The sequence below is a fragment of the Toxotes jaculatrix genome, chromosome 6 (genome assembly GCF_017976425.1).
Source record: "Toxotes jaculatrix isolate fToxJac2 chromosome 6, fToxJac2.pri, whole genome shotgun sequence".
NCBI lineage: Eukaryota > Metazoa > Chordata > Actinopteri > Toxotidae > Toxotes > Toxotes jaculatrix.
The window spans coordinates 18,889,939-18,905,810 of NC_054399.1; the positions used below are offsets into that span (position 1 = coordinate 18,889,939).

At 39.5% G+C, this 15,872-nt stretch overlaps 1 protein-coding gene across 4 annotated transcripts in view; it reads right to left on the reverse strand.

The window, feature by feature from the left end:
• Positions 1-15,872, reverse strand: part of lrp8 (low density lipoprotein receptor-related protein 8, apolipoprotein e receptor) — a 158,895-nt gene that overhangs the window by 45,882 nt on the left and 97,141 nt on the right. For all 4 annotated transcript variants that reach the window (XM_041040106.1, XM_041040105.1, XM_041040104.1 and 1 more), the window contains exons 4-5: positions 15,744-15,872; positions 578-952 (exon numbers count right to left, since the gene is read on the reverse strand). In XM_041040106.1, coding sequence (XP_040896040.1) covers positions 578-952; positions 15,744-15,872 — 504 coding nt within the window. The remainder of the gene's footprint in view (positions 1-577; positions 953-15,743) is intronic.

Consider the following 15,872-nt stretch of genomic DNA (forward strand, 5'->3'; position numbering starts at 1 on the left):
GGCTAAGGCTGGTATTAACTTTTTATTACTACAACACCAGCCAACAATGTACTCACTCACTTCCTAGTACTGTGCATGGCTTATAGAACGGAAAAGAACCATAACATTGCAATTGGATGACATGTTCCTTCATTACATACTACAATTAAAAATATATTGTAAATTGTTATTAGTAAGTGTTATTTATAATTTATTTTTCTCAGTAAATCAAACTAGTGAAGTTGCATCCGTGAGCATGTGCAGTGACGTCAGGGCCACCCTCTAGAGCTTGAAAATCATGAAGTGGTTACAGAGGAATTACACTGGCTATGTTCATTTTAATTAAGGTATATGTCAGTGGTATTACTCTTTTATGGGCTTTTCCAATACTTCTGAGCAACATTTGAGTTTTATTGCACTGGGAAAATGCTATATCATGCTGTGCCAACACAGAAAATTCTTAGTAGTATAACAGTAGGATAAATCTGGGCTCTTGGGGCTTTCTTGATAATCTCTAAAAAGACAGTAGAATTATCCTTTAAAAGTCCTTTCATTTACACACTCATTCCCACACTTATTCTCCATGCAGTCGACTTACGACAGTTTGCTTCATCAGATTTATCCTTGCAGTCTGCATCTCCATCACACTTCCAGTTCATGTGGACACACTCGCCGCTCCCACACTGGAATTCGCCCACTGGGCAGCGAGGTTTCTGGGGTTCTGTCCTTCGGCTGCAGCGCTCCATGGACTCGTCTGACTTGTCCTTGCAGTCCGGGTCGCCGTCACAGCTCCACAGGGCGGGGATGCACTCTGAGTCATTGCAACGGAACTCGTGCTGACCGCAGGTGGGAGCCGAGCACTTCTCCTCGTCGCTGGCGTCCCCGCAGTCGTCATCGCCATCACACACAAACATGGGCGCCAAGCACTTCCCGTTACGGCACTGGAAATCTTTGGAGGGGCAAGCCTTGGCATCTGCAGAAGGAATGGGATAGGTGGATGAAAAATAGAGACAGTTAACATTTTGAGAGACAATCTTCAACTTTATTATCATTATTGATTCAAAATTATATGTGTTCTATACACAATGTATAATTGTTCTTTTGTCACTAGAGTGAATTTAAGAAACTAAAGTCAACTGTCAAATAAAGTATACATCCATTTAAAGTCTTTTTGGAAGCACACATTAGCACATGTGGAAGTAGATGAGAGAAAATGTGAGTAAGAGGACAGATATAGTTAACTTATAACTGTATATAAAGTCCTCGGGGGAGTAGGAATATATTGAGCAATCTGTCTTCCCCTCCTCCTCTGGAGATGTAATGAAAGACAGTGCTGGTGTTAAAGTTTAGAGTTAATGAGCAGAGGGCAATTCCAGAACTTCCTCCTTTGCTCTTGGGTTTTGGTGTCTGGTGAGAGTAAAAGAAACGGTCTGATCTACAGTCAAACTAGTCACTGTGCATGGAGCTGAGGAGCACGCCTTTAAAGTACACATTACTTGGAAGTGTGGCAGTGCAAAGTATAGGAGGTGCAGGAGCAAAAGATGATATGCAGTGGCTGTGAAGGTAGCAATGGATACAGAGCGAGGAGGAAAAAAAACAAAACAACAACAGGTAAACCTGCCTCATGGGGAAAGCATATATTATGAATTATTCAAGAAAAATAAATATTTCAACTGCAATCAAAAAACCTCAACCGTTTAAACAATGAGAGCAGGCCTTATTACATTAAAACACATCAGATAAACATGATGCTGGCCATATTTAGCACAAGGTCGAGAGCATATGTGCAGCAGAAGTCCAGTATGTGGAAACAGGTGTATAATGAGTGGGGGACACAGCAGCAGGTGCCTGCCGCAGTGCAGAACCCCCTCCAGGAGTGTTTGTGTATGTGTGTGTGTGAATATTTGTACAGGAATACCTCGTGTATATTCATGTGTTTGTCTGTGCAAGGGTTGATTTTAGGTTCCACAGGAGCTCAAGGCTATTGACAGTAAGGAAATTGTTTCAAAAAGCATGATAAATAATATTTCAGCTTTTTACATATTGAATTTTTTGAGGCTGTTGGTATGTGTGTGTATTGCCGTATTTGGTTTAATAGCAGAATGTTTCCTATTTGGCATATCCCGGAGGTGATATTATCTAATTCTAGCCAGGTTAGACAAATCAATTTGAATCATGTGTTCTGCTGAAAAAATAAATAAAGAATTAAATAACAATAATAAAAAAAAAAAAACACTTGTCCTTTGATGTAACTCTCCTCTCTGGTCGACCGACATAACCACTTCCCTCTCTCTCTCTCTCTCTCTCTCTCTCTTACCTACCCACACAGAACGCCAAAGGGACTCATTATGATAATAGGCTATTGGATTCCCTGCTAGCTATTACTGCTAGCATGCTAATCATCCCCACTCAAAACTAAGTAATTTAATTAACATGAGCACATAAACAACATCAGTGGCATCCCGGCAGAAGCTCAGGTGATTTGGGGGTCACGTAAGGTGTTTGTGCAAACAAACACTTGGGCAAATAAAGTGATTATTTAAAAAAAAAAAACCCAAAAACTTTCTGTTCAAACAGCAAGAGGCTTTTTGCTAATGAAAATTATAAACATATTTTGCATTATCCCAGAGGGTGATAACGTGTTGCACGTAGACCTTTGTTTTTATGCTTTGAAGAGTTCTTCATTAAAGCAGAAAGCTTGGTCAGCCAGGTGTGTTTGCTATAAACAACAAGGCTGGGATAAGCAGCTTGTTAGTATGGCTCCCGTTGGGATACTGAGCTACAAGAGAGATACTTTGCTCTGAATAGCTTTATTTCCACTACAGGAAGAGGCTTGCAGTTCACTGAATGGATAAAAACAACTTTGGCTTAAGTTTGAAATTCACAGGAGTGCAAGCTGCATTAAACACATGCCCTACCACAACATCCTCCAAGAGTAACAAGAGGTTTAAGGTGGCATTGATTCTTTTGCTCCCCCTCCCCATCTTACAGCTATTTCCTTAGGTTCTGAGAAATGATATATATGATATATACAGTGGGGTCCGAAAGACTATCTCAGGTCACTGGTGCTGTTAGTGCTAATGTCTCCCAGTGTAATGTGCATATTTCCCCATAAACACTGCTGCTTTCTGTTTCAGAGAAATGAATGTCATTTGCTCAACAACCACAGCTCTGCTGTCTGTGCATGTTATTTTTTTCTATGGCTTAACAAAATAAATACATTGAAGCCTTTCATTTCTTCTTTCCTCTGACACTATAAGGAAGTTTTATTGTTACTTGTGAAAGAATACGAGTACAGTCTTCCTGTTTTTGCCATAAAAGAATTTCATCACGCTCTTTTTAGATAAACCAGAAAATTTCCAATGCCACATTTATCATATTTCAGCACTGAAACATCACCACATATAACATACTGGTATCTGCCATTTTCCAGGGAGAACTTCCTAAATCCACACAGAGCACTGGGGCATGTCATCCTTGTGCTACTTCAATCCCTTCATCCTGTCACCTGGCTATGTCAAAGCTGACACACGCCAAGAGGACTGTGGCCCATCAGTCAGTGAAGACAGCTTTTTGGTTAACACAGTTCAAAACCAATCCTTAGAAACAGAGAAGGGGGAGATTGGAGAGGAGACAGGTGCTCAGAGGAGCATGTGGGTTGGTAGATCCATTGATAGATTTGAGAGTAGAAATGTCCTTTCCCACCTGAAGGGACCCATCCCCAGAACAGCAGGCAAGCAGATTTAATAGCAGATAAAAGCAGAGTGAATAGATGGTCAAATGTGAGGAGAAGCAGATTAGATACAAAGGGATTACAGTCTACAGACTTGGTAACAGTAAGCCATATGTTAAAATGAAATTCAAAATAATTAATAATCAATATGATATTAAGTACTACAATACAAAAGATTTAGTAGAAGAAGGTATTAAAAAAATAAGAGAGGGCTTGGACTGTGTAGGATGGTAGACTCTTGACAGTTAATTAAACGTATCCATACAATGGATTATTCTACCAATTACAATTTTAAACAGGTAATCCGTAATCTGTATCTGATTACATCTTGACAGTAACCTTCCCTACTCGTAGGTGATTGTGTTTAACTCAGGGTCAAAGCTTTCTATCCATCCATCCCCAGAACCTCCACTGGACAGCTAATAGATGGAGCAGGGAGATAGGGCACAGCTCATTGACCTTGAACTGAAGGACAATTGAACTCTCTTCCAGCATGCACTAGTCTATAGCAAGCAGCTATGCATACACACACACACACACACACACACACACACACACACATGCACAGAGGAAAAGATATGTAATCTGTACCAAAACCCACTTAAACAGACACACAGTTACAGGTGGACATGCTTAGATATGAATCCAAACACTTGTAATGCAAAAAAACTCTGGATATACACACACATGCACACACACACCTCACTTTAACCTTTGTCCATGAGTCACTGCGTTTAATGTTTCTGGAGCGTGGAATCCAATCAGACTCTGGTCTAACATGTCAGCCACTGAGCCATGCTGTAGGAGCATGTACACCTGTGCACAGGCGTACACACACTTTCGCCCACATATATACGCTTGTCTACACGCCTTAGTTCACCAGGTGTTCTCTCAGGAAAGCAAGCTGAAGATCACAGATCAACTCCAACAACCAGAAATGGAAATAAAACATTAACTTCACAGTACTGAGTAAAGAGCTGCATTTAGACAAGCCAGAAACACGCTCACTCTACAATCAGCTAAAAACAGACAGCAACACCTGAAGGCATTTTAGGGGAGACTAAGCCTAATGGGCCGTAGAGTAGACAAGCAACATGTTCATCTGCTCTATGGAATATCAATATGTATGCCTTATCTTTCACACGAGAGCATCAATAAAAAACAAATCCGTGTTGAGTCAGGCATGCCTTGTACTGTCAGATACACAAGGGTAATTGCAAACAAATCACCATCTATATTCATGAGGATTGATGTGAGAGAAAAAAAAATCCAAAACAAGAGGAAAAAATTCTGTTCAATTATTCAATATTTATTAAAATGCCAGCCCAAACCATAACCTCCACTTCAGTGAGTGTTTTCATCAGGTCTGTGGAGTATGAGTATGCAATATTTCAAAAAAAATTATTTTCACTTGCAGCTGGGCAGGGTTCGAGACTGAGGAGTTTCCAGTAGTTCTGCTGGTTCAAAGGTAACTTGAGATTGGTGTTGTTGCATGACCTGCCGCTTTGCCTACTCCATTCTCTGATGAAAACCTAACACAGTAAAACAGGATCCCTAACAAAAAAACAAAGGCAAAATGTCATGTATTCAGAAAAAAACCCCCTGCTATTTTATCTGAAAGAGCTAAATGCCATCCCCCCCCCCCCCCCCCCCCAAAAAAAGAAAGAAATTTAAAAAATGCGCCTGTATATTACTTTTTGTTATTTTGGTCACTGGAAGATAATCATCTTCATGCAGAACTGACGAATTGAATCCAATGGTGCATTGCAACATAGCTCTCCATCCAGGTCTCACGGACAATGGCTGACCTATTTCACCACATTCACCCTCACCAGCGTTTAAGAGGAGGCACAGTATAAAATCAGTAAAATCAGTGCTATTACTTAATAACATTTTTTTACAACCACCAATGAACAAACTTAAATGGTGCCAATTTTTAAATTGCATAAAAGTAACAATGAATGAAACCAAAAACCTGACCTAAATAAATTCCCACATTTCAAATCATTTTCTTACACTCCACAGCTTCATGGTGCTCAGAAACATTTGCATGTATTGAGTCAGTGTTTTTACTGCTGTTACCTAATGTAGCATTTGCTATCTACCAGGCACCATTACCCTTCATACCATCAAGTGCCAGAAGCGTTGGTATCAGTGTACCCGCAACAGTATGTTTGTGTGTTGTATAGGTATAGAAATGTTAACTTGCCACTTATCTGGGATCGTAACACTGAGGAGTTGTGAGGAAGAAAGAGTGGGGAGGACAAGTGGGAGGAGAGGCAGTTTCAGCTTATGCTTTTGATGCAACACATTCGGCAAGAGGGCCAGTGTGTGTGTGTGTGTGTGTGTGTGTGTAAAGGCAGACATACACAAGTTGACATGCAGTCCCTCTCCAGGGCTCTCACAAAGTGTTTATCACTACATTAGACGTTTGAAGCACTGACGCGAGAGGATAGAGGCATGCACACATATATGCACACTCACATGCACGCGCACACACATACGCAATCAAACATTCACACTTGTGACCACCAGACAGACAGGCCCTGAGCCCTCAGCTCTTTGACTTGCTGTAACATAAAAGTGATCTTCTTTTCCTAATGGAATAGGCAGACAGTGAGGAGAGATGAAATTCAGAATAGATTTATCAGTGACTGACAAACAGAGAGCATCTTCAGAAAAAATTCACTTTCCAACGGCCTGTCCAAATGGGGTTTACCAGGCACGTTTGGAGCATTGGTGGGAATCTAACATGTCAGTCATTTCTTTTGGTTGGAAGATATGGGGAAAAAAAGACTGGACATACATTTTGCACTTTGTTAAACACTGCATATTTACTAAAAGCACAAATGTGTACTTACTAGCACACTTATTTGACTTAAATAACATTATGCAGGATTTTCCTCAGTGAAATCTGCTAACTCCTCTTAATGGAACAAAGCCATGTCCCCAGGGATTGAAACCAATGCCTGCTGATGCAATGAACTACTAATTTTCTCTGTTTGTCTCTTAAATGTTGTGATTAGCTTGCATTTGGTTTTCAATAAATTTCACTTTACCCAACCACGCAGAAAATGCTTGAGGGAGTAAATGGGAGATGCAGGAGTAAATATACTATTGCTGCAGAGATGAAAGGTAAGCTATAATTTGGTTTTGCATTTGCAATAATGTGAATAATAATCTACAATCACATTTGTTTAGAGGAAAATCCAGCTAAAAAGAAGCATCTCATTTTCTGTGTTAAATATTAACATAACTAGGCTTATGGGAATAAAATTTTGCATATTAAAATCTAGACATATTAAAAATGAGCAGAAATTGACCTTTAATTCAAAAATAATTTGCATCAGTCAATTGGTCAAACCCCAGGTTCAATCGAGCCTACATTTACACCACCTTCAGGACATGTGTCTGTGTGCTGTCTTTCTGTCTTTGCTCAGAGTAAAAACATTTCAAACTCAGTGGGAAATGCCACTGAAAATAAGACCTCGATGTCCTGTGGCAGCAGAGCCTGGGGAATGCAAGTGAAATGGCGGATTTCATGTAGATGAAGGAAAAAAAATGGCACTAAAATTCACAGAGAGACTGAAACTCTGTGTAACCTGACTGATATACACCAGGGAAAAACTTTCTCTTAACCACCTTCATGATGAGTGGGCGCTATGGAGACTGAACACACTCTCATGCACACACACACACACACACAAATTCACTGAACATACATGCACGCGAATGGCCCAACAGGGACGGTGTACTGAATAGAACAAGATATTTCAATAGCTCAATCACTATGCCATCTGACAGCAGTTAAGACTTGAATATTAACCGCCGCACAAGCAATCACAGTCGATTGAATGCCTGTGTGTGTGTGTGTGCAGGTGGTGTGTGATGGATGTCCTTGTGTTGCCTCTATGTACATGTAGGTGTGTGTATTGACATAATGTGCATTGTGGATGCCATTAGTCACAACATTTCATATTTCATAGGATTTACGCCATTAAATTTAAAATGTGACACGGCCATCACTCTGTCCACATGGCTCCACACAGTCTTAAATCTTATCAGTACCCCCTGCTCCCTCCACGTACTCACATGGACACACACACTTTGTGCGCCTGTCTGGGAAATAATTGCATTCCCTCAGATAATTGTCAGCTGGTAAGTCTATGAATACATTAAAAATAGGTCATTGTGTGATGATTGCATCTCCACAATAAACACACAATCCTGCATTTTATCATGGGTGCTGCATGACAATGGTATAATTACCATTCTAGATGGACTCATCATGATGGACATGTTCTTTTTCATGTGTGATCTCTGTCCATCATGCTTCCTTCTCCATGTTAAAGTATAGTAACTTGGATTGTAGTTTAGGTTTAGTAGACAGAAGCTAATCTAAAGTACTGGCAGCTAAGCAGGTAGTAGCATTTTCAAAGAAACCAATGAACAATCCTTTATAAGCAAACATTGTCGGAAAGGACTTTGAGAATCCACTTGCGTGTGGTGGGTCTTTGGCTGTCTTTAGGTTATTGGCCAGGAAAGAATCAACAGATCTTTCCTCTTCGTCTCTTTTATGTTCTGTTGCATGTCCCTTAGGCAGGAGCAAAGTTGTGTTTTCACCTTGGTCAATTTTCAGACAGCTTCCCTGTCATCTCCATGTGATATTGAATGTGAGTGAGTGCGTGAAGTGTGCAGGGGAAAGGAGGAGGTTGCGGGTGAAAAGGGAATGAGCAATGCTTCTACAGCTATCGAAGAAAACGGCCTGCTTGAGTCTGAAGTAAGCGCAACTGCCTCTGGGTGCACAGTGAGCCTGTTTGTGTGCCGGCGCTCCATTACATTACACCTACGCACACAGCGAGAGCAGTCAAAGGATTATAAATGAAGGGGAAAGTAATGGGAAGAAACTCTGAGACAAGAGGCTACCAATCTATGTCTGTGTAGTCACCTCTTCTAGTGGAATGTGGGTGAAGCAAGATAAAAGAGGAAAAAAAAACACCACTACAACCACACGTTTTGTATAACTATATACAACTTTCTCCTTCAAACACAAATGCTCCCACATATGCACTCAGATACTGCATGCTCTATATTTTATGTGGGTGGACTCTTCTTCGTCCTCTTTGATCTGTTATCAAATAATGGAAGATTACGTTTACTGTTGCCTGCAGCTAGCTGGACTAAAGAACTTATGTATCACATGTGTGTGATACATAAGTATACATATGTCTGAGAGAGGGGATGTGCAGGTTGTATCACACCGTGTTCACTTAGGATGTTTCCTCCATGTAGAACACTTAAACAGGACACACACTTGAGCTTACTGACAAACTTGTAACTTCAAACACTTATGACATGCCACTTTAGTCACTCCCCTCCTTCTGCTTCCCACCAGAATAACACACACACACACACACACACACACACACACACACAATGTATCACGCTCCTCCGCCCCTCTTTGCCCTGCCATAAAACACCAACTAACATATCCCCGGTGGGCATCGATCCAGCAGCAGCTTGCTCTAATGTAACATAGCAGCACAGGCTGATGTGAAAAGAGCAACAGGTCCCCAGGGCGTGCAAGAGTCTCTCTGACTATAGTCTGTCTGTCTCTCTCTGTCTGCATGATTTTCGGTTTGTTTCCCATTTTCTGCCCAAGTAAACGAGTACTATTGCAGAGAGAGAAGAAACAAAACTGACTGGAAACAGTAAGAGGAAGGCACCCAAAAAGATAGTATATAAAGATGTGTAAAGAAGAAGTTTTGCCAATGCAGTGGACATTTAGAGGGACAAATCCTTGACACATGGTCAGTCCTTTAAATGAGACCATCACATTTATACCTACAGTGAACTCAACGTTTCCAGATCACTGGTGTGACTTTGAAAAGGAGAACGAAAAAACACCACATAGAAAGTTTCAAGGCCAAGGATCAAACCTCAGTCTTGACACGACACACTTAATTAATGTTTTGGGAAAGTGGTCCCCATGCATGTAGACAACTCTCTTAACTCAATTTAATTCTTAATTCCAACCCCGATGCACATATTTGTGTGTCAATTACCAGGCATCTGTGATGCATTGACAGGTATGGAGGGAAAAAAATCACCTAATCCTACGAGCGTCTGTTCTCATTTAAGTGTGCGTGATCTTATCGGGTTTGTAGAGATATAAACTTCTCTGGTGATCAAACTTAAGCTAGCTGGCACATTTCCGTGCATGCTGAATCAGCGCCTCAATGGGACACACACCCACACATACAGAGGCACGCACACAGTCCAATTTGTTGAAATGAAAAGCTGACTGGTGAACAGATGCAGAATATTTTTGGAATATGTTGTGTTTTAAATCTTCATTTAATAAGAAGAAACTCAACAAACAAAAGGGAAAACACCCCCTCTACCCAAACATGAAAAATTGTTTTACCTACACACACACACACACACACACACCATGAAGCATGTAAACACATAACTAGCTGTGTGCCTGAATGAACGCAATTTCACATTAACATAAATTAAAGGCTCATAAACTTTCTTCAGAGGCCACCTCTAAATGTAATAAAGAACCTCTCTTCCTGGATCCATGTTTTATTCAACATTTGGATATGCTCAATTAGCATCCCTAATTAACGTTAGCTGTCCTCCAATTGTAGCTGCCGCAGGAGGGAGATACTGGAGAGAGAGAAGAGAGGATCAGAGGTAGAGGAAGAGGGTGGTGGCGAGGAAAGTGAAGAGACCGGTTCAGAGGGGGCAGAGGTGAAAACAGCAGATTTCAAAAAGTAGTACAGTAGTACAAAAGAAGTACATTTTCTATGGGTTAGATGAACGCATGAAGGTTCGTGGGTGGTACACACTGCTGCGTGAGCAGTAGTTTTAATATTCTTTATGAAAACATTCATTAACATGCTAACTAATTTAGCATGGAGCACACAAGCTCCAAATAAATCTGCACATCTGTTGTTGTTTTTTTTTTTTTTTTTTTTTGCAACTATTTCTACTGTTTAACCATGATGACTGTGTCTGCCTATGACTGATAACACTGATTGGTAACTTGTGTTGCAGAAATGTTAACATTACCAGAAAGCCAGTACGGCAGTACTATTCATACAGTTCTCCAGTATCAACTGCCATCAGACTACTGTGTTATGTAGCTGTGCTTCGTTATCTGCACATACAATCCTCATTTGTTGCTTTGTTGTGTCCGTAACATCAATTTTCCAAAAAATAATACATGTAACAGCACCAGCATGATTAGGTTTTATGCTGCGCAAACTGAGTGTTGGTCTGATTTATCTTTACACCTCTTCTGTTTTAATAAATATACAGAGAGTGCAGAAAGACAGGAGAGGAAGAAGTTAGATTTATAAGCCTCATATATCATCTTTTCGATGCATGTGGTGATGAAGTGCTTGTTTCTCATTTGCAAATATATTTTTTATTACTCTTGTCCTTTGTCTGAGCTTTGAGCATTGTGCTTTATCTGTGTGAAATCAACTATGATGATTCCTAGAATGATTCTTATCGTTGCTTAATATTAAGGCAAATCAAATTTATTTGGTGGAATGGTTGTTCAGTCGGTTTATGTTCAATTTTATATTAAGAATTGTTTAACATCTTTAGAATAACAGTCTTTCTGGCTTGAGAAATCTAAGTAAACACTTTGTATTATTGAGTATTACAGGCTGCAGGGGTTCCATCGCTCAATTAACTATATTAAAAACAACAGGCAACTGGACACAGTAAAAAAAAAAAAAAAAAATCCAACTTACATACCACTATACATACTGTATATACCACATACAGAAAAACCACCATGTCAAAAACATACACACACACACAGATATGCATCACACTGAAAGTAGCGAGGAATTGATGTAAAATAGCCTTTTTAGTTGTAGTTGTTCTTTTTTTGTAGCATGTACAGTTTAGTGAAAATTCACTTAAGCATTGATATAAAGAAAAAGGATCCAGCGTGTGTGTCTGTTGAAGCAGACCTTTATGTGGGAACTCAGATAGCACCGGTCTCTTCCCATGCACCTGATGATCTTCTTAATATTCATCACTACCACCCTCATATTTAAATGATAGATCAAAAGCTGATCTCTACAGGTTATTATAACAGCAGGGCTCCAATAACACACACACACACACACACATATATACTCAAAGCCCAAGGCAAGAAATCAATTATGATCAAGACCCCTATAAAATATTTCACAGCTGTATTAACCATTTTATTTTCTACTGTGATAAGGGACAGAGGCTCACACAGGTCAGACAGATGAAAGGAAATGCAATGAGCAAATAGCCTCTGACTGCCCTGTGTGTCAATACACAGGAATTAAAAGAGAATAAAAAAGTGCAGGTGACTGTGACGGGCAAGGAAGACAAGAGGAACAGCTCTGTGTTTTTATGGCAGTTTATGCTATACATCAGTGAGACTGAGATAGCATGTGTGTAAACAGCTCAGGTTACATAACTAAATCAACAGAGGCTGTTGTTTTCATTAGGTCATGGCCACAAACTCCCGAATGTGATCACTCTGTGTACTACCTAGGAACTTACAGACAGAATGGAGATGAGTGATGTGCAGGAGAGAGACAATCAGGGAAAGTGAAGACCAACAGCTGAGGGCGTATAAGGAATATGAATAACTGGAGAGAAGTGGTGACATGTTTCTACCACCTGTCAAGAAAAATTCAACACAACTTTTGAAATGTAGCAAAACTGAGATAAATTTCATGTGTTTGCATCAGCTGGGTTGAAGCATACTATATACTGTAAATAAGTTTTTCCGAATGACAAAAACATTCATATAAGCAAAACTGGGATCTTTCAAGAGCTATTTTATTATAGGGCAGGCTGTTGGTGTTCTACATGATTTTGTGAGTTTCTGGGAAAATACTGTGGACGTTCATAATTTTGATATGTTGAGGATGGTGCCAATGTGCTTATAATATAACTCTCTATTCTCTTGTAATCTCTTGTATTCTAATGGCTGGTTTTAATGTTGAAAAGCCAAACATTATAGTAAAGAGTAACAGTTTTATAGTAGTATTCAAAATATATGTGTGTGTTTTTTGGTTGATAGATTACCATGCTACACCTATGATATTAAACGGCATGAGACAACAAACTCTAAATTAAAATAAATTAAAATTCGGATAATATTTTACCTTAATCACCCCTGCAAATGGTAAAGTTAATTAAAAATGGTAGTTTAACTTGTTTGAGAGAATCTAATGGTATTCAGGAGCAATCGTAGAGTGTGTATGTTCTTGTATGTGTGTGTCCCTAATCATACATGCATGTGCGCTGTGCAAGCATGCATTTTGTGCATCGCTGTCAGCATGAGAATACATGAGGATATATGAATGTCATAGTGCCTGAGGGATGATGGCAACATTATGGAGACAGATGCGTCACACACATACATACACACACAACCTTGTAGTCCTATCCTTACAAAGACTCTCGCCTCCTACATACGCTCTCTCCTTAACACTATAGTAGACCCTTGTTGACGTGACAGCATCTGGCCACAGTGACCCTACTTTCAGTCCACAAAATTGTAATCACTCAGAAGTTCTGAAACTCACAAAGACACACACATAGATGTTTATACAGAAATTCTCTGTGCATATAAATTTTAAGTGGTTTCTTTTTCTACCTAGCAGAGCAAGGGTTTAAAGGGCATATATGACATGCAATCCATATACTTCAAAAAATGCTGTGCGTGCATTTGTGTGTATTTGTCACAGGCTTAAAATCAATAAAGCTGTAGGCCAGATGTTTACGCCGATGGAAATCAATGCCCTTTTTACAGCTTTAATAGCAGCTGTGAGGATGTAGGATAAGAAATGTGGCAAAAGTGTGAATGTGTATAATCATACAAAAGAGTGAGGGTGTTGCAGATGAAACACTGTGATATTTGTGTATATCTGTCTGTGGTTGGTTCACAAAGCTGTTCTGTAGTTTGTCAATAAAGCTACTCAATACCCTTGTCTATGTGCATTTGAAGATTTCTGCCCAGCGTGAGATATCCAACACTGACATATGACATCCTATCTTGCAGAATGGTTGAAACCAAGATGAAAATCTGGACATAATGTATTGATTATATGGACAGTACACTGGATGTTATGACTGAAATCTGTGTGAACTTATTTCTTTTTTTTCTTTAAATAGTCATGTCTTATTCTGAAAGTAGAACAAAGATGCTCCATGAAGACAGAATCATGATGTTTGTGTATGAGAATGTGTGTTGTTGTTTTTTTTTGTTTTTTTTTAAATGGGACAATGGGCTCTACTTATGTGTAGGTATATCACGGATTTAAAGGAGAGCAAATATGATTGGCTACATTTTTCTGGCCTCTAACCAACCCCTAACACACCCACACATGATTTACATAAGTAATAGTTTTCCTAATCCCAAAGAGTTTATGCATATGAAATTAATATCCTATGAAAACAGTGAAAGTGTGCCGACACACCCTCTGTACACTGTGCATGACGACTTGACTAGGAATTGTAGTCTGTGCCTTCATTCACAAAAAAAAGCCCTACTGTACGTGCAACGCTGTGTTTGCCTTGGTGTGCGTGTGATTTTTAACATCCATCTATGTAAACATATAGGACAAACTGACAAACTGGTGTAAAGGACACACCTTCAAAGAAACACTTGCAGGATAAATAATTGGTTTGCCCTTCTGTAAAACACCATTGGCCTCCCAGTCTGCAGAGTGACCTGCTTTTCCCCATTTCCAGCTCATCAAGCAACAGCCAAGAACAAGGACAAGATTGTGGGGAGGAAAAACAGATCATGTTTGACATCTCTGGACACATAACACAGAAAATATATATAAATAAATGAAGAGCTGCAACATTCCACTTTTTTTTTGGCAGATATAACGTTGAGTTAAAAATACTTCTGACTGCACTTTGGTCCAGGCCTTAACTGAATCTTAAAATATGCGTCAATTTAGGTGATAGACTAGAAAATATATAGAAAACTCCAGTGCTTGCTTTGCATATCTTATACTGGGTAAAAGCTACATATCCTCAGTTTTGGCATTTTTAACATATTCTTTTAGATCTGAACTTAGAATTGATCACCACCCCTGGGTCTGAAAAAGAAATGTGCCAAACCACATCCTGCAAACCAGCTATTACTGAAACAAGAGGTGCCTTAATATGACATTTCTAGAAATATTATCACATGGGACTTTTTATCTTTTCAAGTTACCTTTTCTCTCTGCTTCATATCTATGACATCACAAATTTGGTTTCCTGTTTTTCATTATAATTTTTTTCCCATTCAACCGCTCCTTGTTCTTACCTCCATTAAATTAGTTTTTCATTTTAGAAGATTTTGCACAGTCATGGTTTTCAAGAGAGAGTTGCTTCACAGTGAAGATATGTTATTCAGCGCTATACTCAATAACAAAACACTCTATACCAAAAACTCAGGACTTTAAAAATTCTTTCTCAAATTGAATTTAAATCATTTTAAATAGCCATTCAAAGCTATATAAGACAATGGCAAGTTCAGTCATGTTTAGCTGAACAGGCAGAAAACTTGAAGTTCTGAAGATCATATTATTTGTGTTCTATGTTAACCAAAGAGAGGACATGCAGCAAACAAACCAGCAAAAGGGCACTCTGCTCTGAGAACATTGGATTAACTAATGCTTATTTAACCTTCTGCAAAACAATTTTCTTCATTACCCAGTGGGGGATAAGAATTTTACACAAGAACCGTTTACTCAGTTCCAATTATTTCTGGATAATAAAGTTCTTAAATTAAAACAAAAGAAAGACAAACAGTCATGAGCAGCTGGTAATCTGCGAAGCCTCAAATTTAGGCTATTTATTTGAAACATTTCCAGACTTTTGCCCTTGGTGGGTGACGTGAAAATAAAGGTGACTTCAAATGAAGCTCAGAACAGAAACTGTTTTATTTTCTTTTCTTTTCAGTCCTTTTCTTTCCCCCTCCATCCCACATTCCCACCATCCATCACAAACCTACCTGCAGCACACTGCTCCTCGTCTGCCCCGTTCTCACAGTCCCTCTCTCCGTCACATCGCCATGACAATGAAACACATTTGCTGGCAGCCCCTCCGCAATCAAACTTCTCTGGTGGACAGGTCTGTCGGC